Raw genomic sequence first — 15,702 nt, 5'->3', positions numbered from 1 at the left:
AAAGACCACTTCTAATAAGCTATAATTGTCAGTGACTTGAATTGCTGTTTAGGATAGAGTTCATGGTATATTATTAACCTGAATGAAACAGCACCAACCGCTACCTCTGCCCCATTTGTTTATTTTAGGGCTAGCTAATGGAGCAACTACATGTTGGGTGTGCATATGGCAGCAGATCTCCTCAGCTGAGCTGCAATGCTTCCAGCCCTAACCCCCTTGCTTACTAAGGAGGGCGATCTGGAAAGTTTTATGTAATGCAGAACAGACAAACACCCAAAGGACCCTGTGGGAGTGAGTGGTTGGGTAACACAGGAAAACAAGAGCCAGAGAAGGAAATAAATGATGCCCAGAGTGGAGGTGGGGGAGAGGGACATGAGGGGTGCATGCCCCTGAGCACCACTAACAAGCAACATGAAAAAAGCTCAAGATCAGTGTGTGGGAGATTCTTCCAGATATAAAGAACAAATTGAGCCAGGCAAACATGATAGCTTTTTTGTAACCAAATTACAAGATCTGTGGGTGCAGGGAAGGCAGTGGATGTACATTAACACCTCGCTAATCCATGCTGTGGTAAACCTGTGCTGAAAGTGGATTTCCAGGTTTGCACTTTCCTTTAACATAGAATAGATCAACAGAGTTCTATGGCTGGCCTAGAAGCAGGGACAGTTCACATGCCTCCATGCTCTCTGCAGGCCAACCAAAGAGTGACATGTCACCCCAACCCTGCCCTGGCATGGGTTAAAGTCCTGAGATGAGGTTACTTATGTTACTGCTGCTGCTGAGCTGGAGGGATCAAGCTTTTTATAGGAATAGACAAGTAGCTGGTAGAGAGGTCTTCAGAAAGACCATCTCTGCTGCCTCACTTGTTTCCTTAAGAGCTGCTGCTTTGGAGGCAGCCATTGCCTTAGTCTGTCATTCAGTCCAGCCATGGAGGGGGTATATTAATTATAATTAATTATATTATATTATTATATCTCCTTCCTCTGAAGTATCAGGGATGTGCACAGCTGGAGATGGGACACTGCACAGGGTTCTAATGTGACACTGACCAGTCTCTCTTTGGCTGGTTCTTGCTCACATGCTCAGGGTCTAAATGATCACCATATGTGTGGGTCGGAAAGGAATTCTCCTCCCTCACCTCCGGATCAGATTGGTAGTGACCTTGGGGAGAGGTAGGGGGTTCACCGTCCTCTGCACTGTGTGGGAGTGGGTCACATGGCTGGATTATCTGAGTATTTCTCACTTAATAATTTCTCTGCCTACCAGGGGCCTCGGGCACTGGTGCCCCTCAGTCCCTCCTATTCTCAGCCTGTGCGACATAACAGTCCAGGTTCCTCAGGGCTGTAATACTTTGGTCTCGTTTCAGTTGCTGGGTTTGGTGTGTGGATGCTGGTGGCCTGTGATGTACAGGAGGCCAGACTAGATGATCTGGTGGCCCCTTCGGGCCTTAAATTCTACAATTCTATTTAAAGATGGCTGCTACCTCTTGACCGAGGGGAAGGAACTTAACCCATTTGTGCCACCTCTTCTTCCCCTCTTAACGAAGGTTAGGAGGGCTCAGGGCTATGGATGTCCTTTCCCTTCTGTGTGGAGGAAGTGGTGGCCAGTTTTATCTGACTCCTACAGCTGGTCTGAATACCCTGAGGATTCCAGATGCTCGTGGCTCCCTTAAAAGCTGCTGTTGAAGGGGAGGAGGGACAATGCCTTTCTAGTGGCCTCTCTCACTCCTGATAGCCTCACAGTGGCTGCTGGGTTCCTCAGCAGCTTTAGTGAGAATCAGCTCCCGTGCCTTTCAGCACCAGAATGCCAGAGAAGGAAGAGCACAGTAAGTTGCCCGGGTCAGGGCTGCAGCCATTCCTGGGATCAGGGATAACATGGAATTCCCTCAAATGGCATTACCCCCACTAGCCTTGAGTCAAATCACAGACCTTACTAGGCTGCAATGGGGCTCTCCTGTAAGTGTGCATTAATGAGTCCACTGTAGTATAGGCAGACCTTTGATACAGTGCCTCAAACAATTGTATTTGAACAATTATTTCCATTTGCCTTGGGCAGAAACACTGTCACATGGATTGAAAACAAACTTTAGAATTGCAAACAGCAGTCATTGACCAACAGCACCATGCCAAATTATGTGAGGGTGGGCAGTTAGCATAGTGACAGGTGGTAGGCCTGGTTTTATTAGGCACAGAACTGTAGTGAGCTAGAGGAAGGGTTAAACAGCACATTCATTCAATTGGCAAGTGATACTAAACAGAGAAGTGTTGCAGTTCCCATTGAGGACAGAGAAATAATACAAAGGGACCTACAGAAAAGTGAGAGAAGTGAGAAATCTGAGCCAGAAATAATGAGATTCAGCTTGGAAAAATACAGGTGAATACATATGGGTAGTAATATTTAATAACAAATATTCAGTGGGAGGAAGATACTTGGAAAGCAGGAATTCTGAAAAAGAACTAAAGACTTGTCTACACTTAAATCTTAGGCCAACATAGCTACAGCATAAAAATTCACATCCTGAGCCAACCTAACACCTGGCATAGGCACAGCTAGTTGACAAAGAACGCTTCCATGAACATAGCTACCATTGCTCAGGGAGGGTCTTGCAGAGACAGAAAACCCCCTTCTGTCAGCACAGGCTGTTTCTATACTATGGGATTATGCTGGCCTAGTGGGCAGGCAGTGGCTCCACAGTTCTCTTCAGTCTGTTCTGGAGGGGGTAGCCCTGACGAGTCATTGGCAGGCCTCAGTCCCTCCTATGTGTCCCTTCTTCTCCCATTGGAGGAGGAGGAGGAGCATCAGGGTAGCCGGACATGACCTAAGGCCCTGAAGGGTTGTTGCAGTGTCCAGACCACTTGTTTGTCCACCCCAATTTATGTCCCCACAGTTCACTTCCTAACAGTCTACTCCTCCTCCATTTTGGGTATGGTCATAGTATTAGAGATATCAGTTTAGTCTGCCAGGGAGACAGTGCCCCGTTCTCCAGGGCCTCTCATGGCTCCCAACTCCAAAAGGTCCAGAGTGGGTATGGATCACTGCTTCTGGAGGGGCCTTAGTAATGTTGTAATCACCTATCCCACAGCTCCAAGCATCAGCCTCACTTCCTGGTGCAGCCTGTATCTCCTGCATCTGCCCAACCAGAGCTCTTTTAAATTGTCCCTCCAGCTGGAGCATTGCCCTGCAGCCGTTGAGATGCAGGGCCTCAGCTAGCCCAAAATTGCCTAATACCTTGTTGTGATTTAGGGTGGAGTCTGTCAACCCCATCACAGACCTACAAGAGGGAAAGACAGAGGTTTAGCCCCTGTTGGGTTTTGTCACAATCTTCAGTGTGAATATTGTATGTGGTATTTGGCTTTTTAGCTGTAACAGGAGCAACATGGCTGAAACAATACACAAAGCTGAGACATTTTACCCCTTTTTGATATTTAAGGATAGGGGAGTTAGCTATATACAGTAGTGTGTGTGTGAATTATATATATCTATACACACACAAACACATACAAATTCCTGGACATTTGTCACATCAATATCTGATAGCTACTATAGTCCTCTAAATTCTTTCAAGTTACAATGTTGAAAATTTTCAGAGGAACAGCCGTGTTAGTCTGTATTCGCAAAAAGAAAAGGAGTACTTGTGGCACCTTAGAGACTAACCAATTTATTTGAGCATGAGCTTTCGTGAGCCACAGCTCACTTCATCAGATGTGTACCGTGGAAACTGCAGCAGACTTTATATACACACAGAGAATATGAAACAATACCTCCTCCCACCCCACTGTCCTGCTGGTAATAGCTTATCTAAAGTGATCAGCAGGTGGGCCATTTCCAGCACAAATCCAGGTTTTCTCACCCTCCACCCCCCCACACAAATTCACTCTCCTGCTGGTGCTAGCCCATCCAAAGTGACAACTCTTTACATAATCAAGTCGGGCTATTTCCTGCATAGATCCAGGTTTTCTCACTTCCCCCCCACCCCCAAACACACACAAACTCACTCTCCTGCTGGTAATAGCTCATCTAAACTGACCACTCTCCAAGTTTAAATCCAAGTTAAACCAGAATATCTGGGGGGGGGGGGGGGGGGGGGGTAGGAAAAAACAAGAGGAAACAGGCTACCTTGCATAATGACTTAGCCACTCCCAGTCTCTATTTAAGCCTAAATTAATAGTATCCAATTTGCAAATGAATTCCAATTCAGCAGTTTCTCGCTGGAGTCTGGATTTGAAGTTTTTTTGTTTTAAGATAGCGACCTTCATGTCTGTGATTGCGTGACCAGAGAGATTGAAGTGTTCTCCGACTGGTTTATGAATGTTAGAATTCTTGACATCTGATTTGTGTCCATTTATTCTTTTACGTAGAGACTGTCCAGTTTGACCAATGTACATGGCAGAGGGGCATTGCTGGCACATGATGGCATATATCACATTGGTGGATGTGCAGGTGAACGAGCCTCTGATAGTGTGGCTGATGTTATTAGGCCCTGTGATGGTGTCCCCTGAATAGATATGTGGGCACAATTGGCAACGGGCTTTGTTGCAAGGATAAGTTCCTGGGTTAGTGGTTCTGTTGTGTGGTATGTGGTTGTTGGTGAGTATTTGCTTCAGGTTGCGGGGCTGTCTGTAGGCAAGGACTGGCCTGTCTCCCAAGACTTGTGAGAGTGTTGGGTCATCCTTTAGGATAGGTTGTAGATCCTTAATAATGCGTTGGAGGGGTTTTAGTTGGGGGCTGAAGGTGACCGCTAGTGGTCTTCTTTCTGAGCTGTACTAAAAACACCCCACAAATTGTGACTACATAAATATCTAATACTCTCTAAATAAAAAGAAAAGGAGTACTTGTGGCACCTTAGAGACTAACCAATTTATTTGAGCATGAGCTTTCGTGAGCTACAGCTCACTTCTGAAGTGAGCTGTAGCTCACGAAAGCTCATGCTCAAATAAATTGGTTAGTCTCTAAGGTGCCACAAGTACTCCTTTTCTTTTTGCGAATACAGACTAACACGGCTGTTCCTCTGAAACCTCTCTAAATAAGTAAACAAACCTGGCTTAGCACTAAAGAATAGTTGCCTCCCTTACCTTTCCAACTTCAGTAAAAAGTGTAATAATTTGTGCTCTCACGCCTCATTTTGAAAGCAATTTACATCTGCTCTGCTCTCAATTCTTAACTGCAAGAAAAGATCCAATTTACACATCAGAAAAATTACTGAACTATTGATCTGTACGTTGTTGTTCCGGGTAGAGTCAGTAAAAAATAAGGGGCTTTTTTGTCTAAAATTTCCATAAAACATTTTGATTTTTTTCAGCTGTAATTTGAATACCAACATTTTTCTGGCCAAAAACTGAAATATTTTCATTTTTTTAATGAAGAATTAAGATTTTCCACAGAAAGCAGGTATTTTTGTGACATTTTTGTTTAGTCAAAACCCCAATTTTCCATTGAAAAAGTCATGATGGAAAATTTTCAGCCAGCCTTACTTCTGAGCATCCATCAAGCTAACATGGTCTCCACAAACCATGAACCACTCCCTCTGCTAGCTTTTTGTAATAGAATGTTTTTACCCAGTGCCTATAATCTCTGAAGAGTTCTGAATACTTTTATATTTCAGATATGTACCAAACCCACTCAACCAAGGTTGTGCAAATTTTCCCACACTGTTCTTTCCCATTTCTCAGTCAACAGCATTTATAAGTGACAGGGTCCAATTTCCTATTAATTCAATTTTTTCCTCCTTTGCTTCCAGCAGAACATCTGCCCTGCTTCTCATCACAAATGTCAATAATCTCTATGCCAGTCTAACCAACATCTGGAAACTGAATGAAGTAGCAAGCACCAGGAATTCAAAATCCTAGTTCTAGTCTCAGACATTGGAGTGCCACTGTACTGAAATGTGCCACTTTACCACAATGGAATTTTTGTAGTATTTAGAAAAAATATTTTAACTGGCAAAGGATTACTGACTTGAGTGAAAAGTTTCATCTTAGTTTAGGAAGGAAAGGGAGAAGACATAACATTTCACCATGAAGTATTAGAAATAAATTCTTAGCTGATAAACATGATCAAAATAAAACATTTCCTCTTTAAAAAAAAATTCCACAGTAATTACCCAAAATTAAAGCTTTTTCATCCCACCTTTTGGTAACTTTTAGACCATCAAGAAACAGGTAGCTCTGTAATTCCACCCGTTAACTCTGAGGAGCTGGTAAGTTATTATGGAACAGAAAGCAATTGTGGACACATCTGCACCATTTGCACATGATTACTTTTAAGTGTCATTTTAATGAAAATCTGTAGATTTAAAACTAATCTCAAAGCAATTGTCTACCATTATTACAGAGATTAATATCACCAGCAACAGCTATTGTTTCTTCATCACTAATTGGGCATGCAAACTAGAGGTTAAGAATCTGTCAAAACTTAAACTGAATATATCACTTTATAACACTTTTTTCCCCTGTAGAGAGGAAAGTACTGACTCTGTTTCTGCTACAGATGTAGTTAATGGCAAAGTGCCCAGTGAATTCAATAGAGGCAGGATTGGTCCAGTGTGTGATATTGCCAGATGTAGATTATAACATGAAAGATTTTAGATGACTTGGATGCAGTTGGGAGCTAGAATACAGTACCCTTCCATGACAGACAGCTCAGACCCTAATCAACAAGGTACTTAAGCAAGTGCTTAAATTTAAGTACCTGAGCAGACTAACTGAAACCAGTGGGGACTACTCACATGCTGAAGTCCTTTGGTGAATCAGTACCCTCCAAAGGGAGCACTATTTTCAAATTAATTCAAGGCACAGAAACTGTCCTTTGATTTATAGTTTTGATTTATACAACTACCTGCAGTTGGTGGTTCTCTCAGATTTAAAGCTGCTCTGTAACAAAATGTATGTATTATGGACCAGATTCTGCCACACTAATTCAATTACACTTTGAGTTTCTTTAAGGTGTGAGCATGAGGAAGAATGGCATTTTCCAATATCATTTTTTATTCTTTTAAATCAAATTTAAAGGATCAAACTTTATTGTTTGCTAAAATATGCAGCATTTGGCTATTCATTAGAGAGCTAAAGAGCTGTGCTTAGTAAAGAAAACTAAGACAACTGAAGAATGTTATTAGTTTGACAGCAATAAAAAAAATCACACCATAAAATATTTATTAAGAAGCAAAGGGTTTTTTTCTTCATTTGTAAGGAACACTTTATGTCAAGTGCCCTGTAAGAGATTTAAAAACTTTACCAAATGTTAACATTGATTTTACATTATTATACACAAGATATAAAACACCACATCTCACAAACTTCCTTTTATTACAACTCAGGGTTTGTTTTTTTTCCAACAGTTGTAAATTAATTTCTACATACTTAAATTTAACTTAAAATTTTTAAACAAGTAAACAATGTACAAAGAGATTCACCTGAATTTCATAAATCAGAGCAGGTGTCCTTAACAGGGCATGTGCAATGAATGCAGTGCATTCTGGGAGAGAGAGAAATAGCTAACTTTATTCACAGTTGAAAAAGCTAACATCAGGCTGTGGGAAACTCTCTTCTGGAAAAGAAACAATGGACCTGATCCTGTGAGATGCTGAGCACCTTTAATTCCTTTTGAAGCCAACAACAGTTGAGGGCATTTAGCCTAGATCTAAAAGTATTTAGACATTGCTCTGCACAGCACTGAAAGGCCTAGTTCCTCAAAGGTATTTAGGTGCCTACTTACCGTAGGAGTTGGGTGCTTAGGTGCTTTTGAAAATCCCACTAGTTGCCTAATATCCTTAAGACTTAAAATGCTGAGCAGAGCAATGTCTAAATACCTTTAAAAATTTGGGTTTCAATGCTTTGTAGGAGGTACCCAGCTCTTCTCAAGATCAGCCCCAATCTTTTCTAGTCAAAAGAAATAAAGTGGCTCAAAGGATGCCTCTTTCTTAAAAGTTATACATGCTGTACTATTGTTATGGTATCAGCCAACAGCAGCAGACCTGATGTAAAATACCTACTCTTTTTCTTATTTCAGTGGTAAAGAACATCTCTTCCTTTTGCCTTTTTGTGTTGCATGTTTACAAATAAACCATTAGACGTGACATACAGTCCATGTAACAAAATTGTTAGTATCTGACTCATTGCAACATAAAGAATCAGTATCAGACAATAAGAAAACATTTTATCAGTTCTAGCCTGGTTAAAGCAATTTAATGTTTTCAGTATGCCCTCAAGACTATACTGTCATTCCAAACATAAAGAACAAATTGATTGAAATGCACAGATTAATTTAAAAATGATGAAAGCAGCCTTAAAGACATTGCTGGTTTTGTTTTAAAGTAGTATGAAATGCACGTTACAATTAACACAGATTATTCCTTGTACAGTAAAAGCTTTTTCATCTGGCATGCTGGGGGTGTGGGGGGTGCCGGTAAGTGAAAAATTCGGTTTAACTAGAGAGAAAGAGTTTGGGTGCAGGGCTGGAGGTTGGGGCACGGAGGGAGTGTGGGCTCTGGGAGGGAGTTTGGGTGTGGGAAGGGGCTTGGGGCAGGTTGGGACACATGAGGGTGTGGGGTGCTGGATTCAGGGGGTGCTCACCTCGGGCACCTCCCTGCCAGCGGCAACCTGTCCCTGCTGCTCCTAGATGGAGGCGCAGCTAGGTGGCTCTGCACACTGCCCCAAGCACTGGCTCTGCAGCTCCCATTGGCCAGAAACTGTGGCCAATGGGAGCTGGGGGGGCACGGACAGAGGCAGCATGCAGAGTTCTCTAGACACACCTCCACCTAAGAGCAGCAGGGACAGGTCGCCGCTTCTGGGGAGCCACATGGAGCCAGGTAAGGAGCCTGTCAGTCCTACGCCAACCAGACTATAAACCAGACTTTCTATGAAGATTAGAAATGCCACTTTATAGAGCTTTCTGGTTGGTACAGGGCTGGATAACACAGCTTTTACTGTATATTGGTTGCTTCTTTAAACTCAGGAGATTATCTATTTTATCACAAATGGAATCAAAAGTTTTAGTGCAAAGTCACCCTCTGCAACATGCCATCTGCTTGAAGGCTTAAAGATTTCTACATTGTGCAGAAATATTTCATTTATAAAGCAATTATACAAAATGAAAAGCTATTAGGACTTGAGTGTTTTGGTTGTTCTTTTGTTTATTTTCAACACAAATAACAAAAAATAGTATTTCCAGAAACTGACTCCTAGTCTAGCTGTGCAAATCCTTCCAAATTCAATTTGGATTGGCACTATTTTAACAGCAGAACTGGTCAACAGGCCCTGGAGTTTAGAAAGGTTTGGGTTAGAATGAATCCCATTTCCCATGGTTGAATTGCATTATAAACCCATGGGCAAGATCTTGGTTTGACATGTTTGTGCACATTCACACAGGTTTATGTTTCACAGGAAGTGGGATTAGTAGCCATATTTGAAGATACTACATGACCTTTCTCTGCAAGCACAGTTCAAACTTGAAATGCACAGGACAATAGTAGTATCAAAGATTTTGATCAAAGCAAGAACTTCATATCTGTTTTTTATTAAAGTTCATTGAGATAAACAAAGATTGTGCAAACCCCTGTTGGTTCCTGAACATGAGTCAAACTCAAATCGAGAATGATTCCAAGTGCACTGGAAGTTTGAGCTGAATGTTTTACACACTTCTAATTCCTACATAAATATAAGGGACAAAGAAAATAATCTTGTGAAAAACTAAGAATAACACCTCATTCCACCTTGAACCTAAGGTGGGTAAGAAATCATAGGACTTGGTAGCAGGTTCCTAACTTACAATGATTGCACGGTTTAGTCTTCCATTGACTATGTGATTGTCTGTAAAGCAATATGCAATGTTGTAAAGGAGTTGGGAGAGAGGAGGAGATGAGCGGTTTCTTAAATACTGTGATCTTGTACAGTGTAACAAAACTCTTTTTATGAAGTAGCCAAATGCTTTGACTGTGCCATACCTGAAGGGCACTTAATGGCTCAGGCATTCATCTCTCACACACAGTTATCTGAAATGCATATGCATCTTCAGCATAATCCATTGCTACTATTAACCATGAACTGGAATGGAAGCATATCTGGAAATGGTAATTCAAAGATATCGTTACACAGTTTTTGGCAACTGAATCCAATGTAAAGAAATGGTTTAAGAACACTGTCTGACATGCATGAGTCTTTCAAAATTATTTACAAATGAGGTTCTACAAGCTTTATTCCAAAAGTATTTCTCCTCTGCTTGGCTTAGGTGCTAAAATATGTGATTTTTTTTTAAGTTACACAGTCACTGCTGGGTACATCTTCTGTTCACTATTTGCATGGGGATAGGGAGACTGAATCTGTCTGTATCCACTTTGCAGACCATCCAGGAAAGGTGGCACCGGGGTCATAGGCATAGAGTCATGTTGGACAGCATAACCTACATACTGTGGGTGCAGATACTGCCCTTGGTGTGGCACAATCTGGGTAGCCTGCTGGCAGTTCAGTACTGAGAAATTAGTAGGCATGTTGACATAGACATTATTCATGGTCCCTTCTGGCAAACAGCAGTTGGTCTGTGACCTAGTAGGGGGGGCTCTGGCACCTGAATTGGCACTGGAACTGGAGCTGGCAGCAGTACTTGATTGACGAGAGGATGAACCACGGGAGGTACTGGCACTTGGAATCATGGGAATAGTCTCCATCAGCCGATTACCTCCAGGTGCTCGGCTCTGCTGTGGCTCTTGCTTGGGTCGCAGGCATCTGCAGCAACAAGCTGCTACTAGAGACCCCAAGATGATAAAGGCAACAAAAACAGATCCAACTATAAGGAATGGCACATAAATGGGCACTACAAAAAGAAACAAAACCACTGTTATTAGGAGTTGCTACAAACGCCAAACCTAAAAAACAAAGTTATACAAGGAAAACAAGAGAATCCACTGCTTATTTCTTTCAGTCACGCAGCATTAATATACTCAAGTCCTCCAGGGAGAAATGATTCTGGAAACTAAACATTCCAGTTGCTACTTTTAATAAAAGAGTACTAAAGAAAATACAGATGCTGCAAAAACTAATGGTTGGGATTTTCAAAGAACTTCAACTGGAGCTCTGCCCACACTGAAAGGATGGCCCAGAGGTTAGGGTGGTAGGCTGGGACTTCCCAAGACCTGGTTCAATTCCTTGTTCTACCACTGACTTCCTGTGTGATCTTAGGAAATTCATCAGTCTCTCTGTGCTCCACTTTGCTACTCCCCTTCCTCACAAGTTGTCTTAAAGACTATGAGATGCTCAAAATGCTACCAAAAAGGGGGACCACATCTCTCTTACACTTTTGCAAAGCCCAGCCAACATGTCTGGGACTCGTCCTTTTCATTTAAGACTGTCAGCCCCAAGACTTAAGTATTACTAACGCTTGAGATGGCATTACCTGACCACATCTACTGGAACTATTACTAATGAGATGTGCAGGACACAAGGTCAAGAGGACAAGGCTGCACTTCTTGAAGGTTAACAAGTGTATTCACAAAGACTAGTGACAGCTATCAGATCATGGTGAGCAGCAAATAAATCTAATACATGATTTTTAGAAAAAATGCCTTGTTTTTAACGTGTAAATGGGAGTCATATCTTCACTGAAACTGGAATGGCTAACACAGTCACTTACACAGGAATAATTATTAAACTAAAGGCTGTTTAACCTCCCATTTTTTGTAATTTTAACACCTTTTAACAAACAGTTTCTAGTATAATTGTTTATTTCTGCACTGGCCAAATCCTGTAGCTCTTTAACAGGTGCCTGCACTTGCTACAGTCTGCAACATACACGTTTTCCAAGTCTGTCCTAATTATAACACCACTTCAGGCTAGTTCTAGTGTGTTCAGTATTTGTGTATGGCCAGCAAATGTGACAGAGAGCCACTGAGGCTTTTCCCAAACAGCAGTAAAAAGATTAGTTCGTCCTTGACATTTAGTCATAAATACAGTCTTAAAAGGTGGTATCTAGGCTTGAAGAATATATACAATTAGACGATGGTGGTTGGTTAGAAGTCATTTTGAAATCCTGTGTAATAGAAGAAGTGAGTTTTTACCCACGCAAGTTTATGCTCAAATAAATCTGTTAGTCTTTAAGGTGCCAATGGACTCCTTGTTGTTTTTGTGTAATAGAAGTTACTTTTCCTGAAACAGTTGTTCCCTTCCAATGTTTTTTTTTTTCCTTTCTTTTTTAATTGGAAGTGCAAAGTATACTGCTGCTATATAGGTCTGACACAACTTGTTCAAGACATTCTGAAGACAAGCAGTGGTGTCATTTAAATAAATGCAGAACTTAAAAAACAATCAAAGATTTTGTCATTTGTAAAGTATCCAAACTCCTTGACAGTAACTTTGCTTTTTCCATGTTTCTGATTTTAATAGCTGAAAATGATCGACTAATTGACAAGTTTCTTATTTGGAGTCCAAAGATTTGATATTTGTATTTCTGTTCTACTTTTATCATGACCCTGACAACAAACTGAGGATATTTGTGTGTAGGTCCTTCTGTTGTTGTTATAAAAAAAAGTAGTGTTTGATTTACATTTAAGGCAGAAACATATTCTCTTCCTTTGTCTCACTTTTCAACTGATCCTACTTCCAGAAGTATTAGTAATAAAAAATATGTGCTGTAAAACTAAGGGGAATTACCCATAACTACATGTGGATTCAGGATGACCAGCCAAATCATGGTCCCTCTGAAGTGCATGGCAAAACTCCTTACAGGTCTATTAACAACATCCCAGGTAGCAGTTAAAGGCTCAGCTGCCATAGGCAGGGCTGAAAATGAGGGGTTGCAGCTTCCCTCGTTAAAAGATGTGCTAGAGATGTAGGAATGTTTGCCAGTGAGCCCCTGCTCCCAAGAAGTCTCTACCCTCAGGGCTTGGGCCCAGGTCACTAGCAAATAGGCTGACGCCATTAACCCTGCAGGGCCGTGGCAGGCACTCGGCGCCCTAGATGGACATTTCTTAGCCCTTTCGCCCGCGGGTGCTCTCAGACCTATGTTCAGGTACCTGGCAAGGCAGAGCCTGGGCTCACCATGACACCTGGCAGCCAGACTGGCTGGGGCCACTCTGGACTGGCAGTGCCAGCGCCTCCTTTTGCCAAGCCTGGCCGCCCCATAAGCATCCTCCCTTGACGGGCTGAACTGCCTGCTCGCCTGGCTGCCCCGCGCCTCGGCGCGCCGGGCTGCCCACGCCGCAGAGCCGCCAGGGGTCCGGCAGGGGGCTGCGCTGGGATAGGCCGGGCTGGGGGCGGGGGAAAGGAAGCCGCCTACCTGCTGCGCCATCCGGGCCGTCTTTGTCCGGCCGGCCCTGCTCGTCTGCCCCCTGCTGCCGGTCGTTGTCGCACACGCCCTGGTCCAGCCTGGCCTCGGCGCTGGAGCAGCAGTAGCGCAAGGCGCAGCTGCCGCAGCAGATGGTGGCGTCCCCGCCGTCGAAGCGCTCCGGGCACTGGAACCCGTCCCGCCAGGCGCCCTGCGCGTCCAGCCAGCCGTGGCAGTACTCGCCGCTGGCCCCGGCCCCCGCCGGCAGCAGCCAGCCCAGCGCCGCCAGCAGCAGCCAGCAGCGCCCGCTCCACATGGCACCGCTCAGCGGCGGCGGCCGGGGCAGCAGCGCGCCCGGCAGAAAAAAAAAAAAGGGGGGGGGGAGGGTCCTCAGCACCCACGGGGCTCCTCTGCTAGCACCCCCCTATGCAAAGGGGCGGGGGGACAAAGCACCCCGTTGTCCCTGTTGCGGGGGGGGCAGGGCTGGTTGTGGACACAGCACCCCGCTATGCCGGGGGCGGGGGGTCTCCTACTAACACGGCTCTGAGTGGAGAGGGGTGAAGCATCTGATCGCAGGGCAGCCTAACACCCAGAAGCGGGGAGACCAGGGGGCTCTTCTGCCGCCAGCCCCCCGCCAGGAAGGGGGAGTCGGAGGCTCTTCCCGAAGTGCCCGGCGCTCCGTGCTCCGGCGTTGGTCAGCCCAAAGGAAACCCACGGCCAGCCCCCAGGAGGCGGCGGCTGGATTGCGGTCTCTGCGGCTGGCGCCTGCCCCTCTCCCGGCACCCAGCGAGCAGACGGGGCGGCGGGTCTGGCGAAGCGCTTCACAGAGCCAGGACTTCCCACCCCATCGCTACCAGCTCGGCGGGGGAGCAATGGGGGGCTGGCCGCGGCCCGCCAGGGGCAGCCGGCCCGGGGCGCCGTGCCCGCCCGGCAGATCCACACGCCGGCGGGGGCAGCGATGCGGCAGGAAACTCCAGGAGCATCAGAGGCGGGACTGTCCCAGCGCCGGCAGAGCTCGACCTCCCGTCCGGGTCGCAGGGCCGAGCCCGCGGGGGCGCGGGAGGCTGCCTCGGGATCCCCTGGCAGCCGAGCCGGGCCCCGCAGGGGCAGCCACTCGGCACGGGCGGCTGCTGTTACTCCGCTCCCTCGGCCCGGACATCCCGCTCAAACTTTCCTTTCATGGTTGGAAGCCGCATCCCAAGTGGGCACCGCCGGGCTGGAGGTGCCGCCGCTCAGTCCCGACTCCTCCTTCACCTCGGCGCGCCCGCCGAAGCCGCCAGCCTGGCAGCGCCAAGTTACATCCCTCCGCTGCGGGGCGACACCCCCCGGGGCAGCGCGGCGCCCTCTTGGCTGCCGGCTGGGGGAGAGGGGCTGGTAGGGGGCGCGGAGCTGCCGCCCGCCCGGATCCTGGCTGTGCCGCTGGCTACTCGGCCTCGCTCCTCAGCCTGCGCGGCAGAAGCACCGGCGGCGGCCGCTGGCGCCCGGCCTGTGTCGCTCTCTGCTGGCCAGACAAGCAGCCACTGGGGCTCGAGCGGCTCGCACTTGCTTTCTCAGTGTTATTATAGGCACCCAACACCCTCTAGGCGCGCATGCGTCTTATCCCAGCCACCCCCCTCGCCTTAGCCTCCTGCAAGGGGACAGGAGCGGGGAGAAGCAGCGTTTTATTGTCCTAGTTCAACTCCACTAGCCAGACATGCTCAGTCTGATGGGGGAAAGCGAGCGGCTGGGGGAACCGAGCTGAATTTGCAAGGCAGGGTCTGCTAAATCAAAGAGCAGCTCAAGCGTCAGGCCACCCAATAGCAAGCGAAAATAAGGTTAAAAAACGAGGCAGCAAAATCCATGAGAGGCTGCTTCCCAGCCTCGCTGAAAAAGAAGTTAACGGCTTCTGGCTTAGGAAGACACCAGCTCATTCAGTTAAAAGAGACTCTGCTAGTAAAGCAAATGGCATTTACGTTAAGCCACCAAAAAAAGTTAAAGTGAATTTCAAAGTCTGACAAGAGGAAAACTGACAGTATGAAACTCAAAGAGTGACACTGTACTTACCCAGCCTTTGTGTTTACCTACTGCAGAGCCATCCTCACTGCTCTGTCCTCTCATACTTAACCTGCCTTAGTCAGGAGTCACAGAAAACCAGGGCTTGTTGTTTACTGAAGTATTTTTAACGTTTTTTTGTTTTATTTCCTTAATTGTTATTTTTATTACAAAACTGGTATAATCTGAATGAGCACTAATACCCTAACATCTCAACCTGCATGTTATTTTCCGCAATTACCAGTAATATCTCCACCAGGCCACTGCTTGTGTGTGAGGAGAATGATCCCTTTTCAAAATGCTTTGCAAACTTTACTTCTTAAAAGAAGCCACCTCTGTGGTGCAACAGGACAACTGTTGGCAAGTATACAACACTGCATAAAATACAACCATTAACAGGTTAAAACTGCAGTGGAATTT

The 15,702-nt window shown here is 45.4% G+C and overlaps 1 protein-coding gene across 2 annotated transcripts; it reads right to left on the bottom strand.

Moving 5' to 3' along the window:
• Window positions 1-7,127: 7,127 nt before the first annotated feature.
• On the bottom strand, window positions 7,128-14,813 carry SHISA2 (shisa family member 2). Of its 2 annotated transcripts, XR_012668026.1 has the most exons (3): window positions 13,264-14,813; window positions 8,816-10,806; window positions 7,128-8,597 (listed from the first exon to the last, which is right to left on the bottom strand). XR_012668026.1 is itself a non-coding variant. In XM_048846262.2 (2 exons), the coding sequence occupies exons 1-2, from the start codon at window positions 13,565-13,567 to the stop codon at window positions 10,253-10,255; spliced, it is 858 nt and encodes a 285-aa protein (XP_048702219.1). In that variant the 5' UTR covers window positions 13,568-14,813; the 3' UTR covers window positions 7,128-10,252. The 2 variants fall into 2 exon arrangements, 1 of the variants encoding a protein (XP_048702219.1); XM_048846262.2 differs by having other exon boundaries at window positions 7,128-10,806.
• Between the last annotated feature and the right edge of the window lie 889 nt (window positions 14,814-15,702).

The sequence above is a fragment of the Caretta caretta genome, chromosome 1 (genome assembly GCF_965140235.1).
Source record: "Caretta caretta isolate rCarCar2 chromosome 1, rCarCar1.hap1, whole genome shotgun sequence".
In the NCBI taxonomy this organism is placed as follows: Eukaryota; Metazoa; Chordata; order Testudines; family Cheloniidae; genus Caretta; species Caretta caretta.
This window is presented reverse-complemented; position numbering and strand designations above follow the sequence as displayed.

Bases quoted from the DNA above. Each gene is read 5' to 3' on its own strand.
- SHISA2 (XM_048846262.2), bottom strand. From the start codon at position 13,567: ATGTGGAGCGGGCGCTGCTGGCTGCTGCTGGCGGCGCTGGGCTGGCTG. The intron at 10,807-13,263 runs GTAGGCGGCTTC...TTCTTTTTGTAG, and splicing joins CGGCCCGGATGGCGCAGCAG to TGCCCATTTATGTGCCATTC.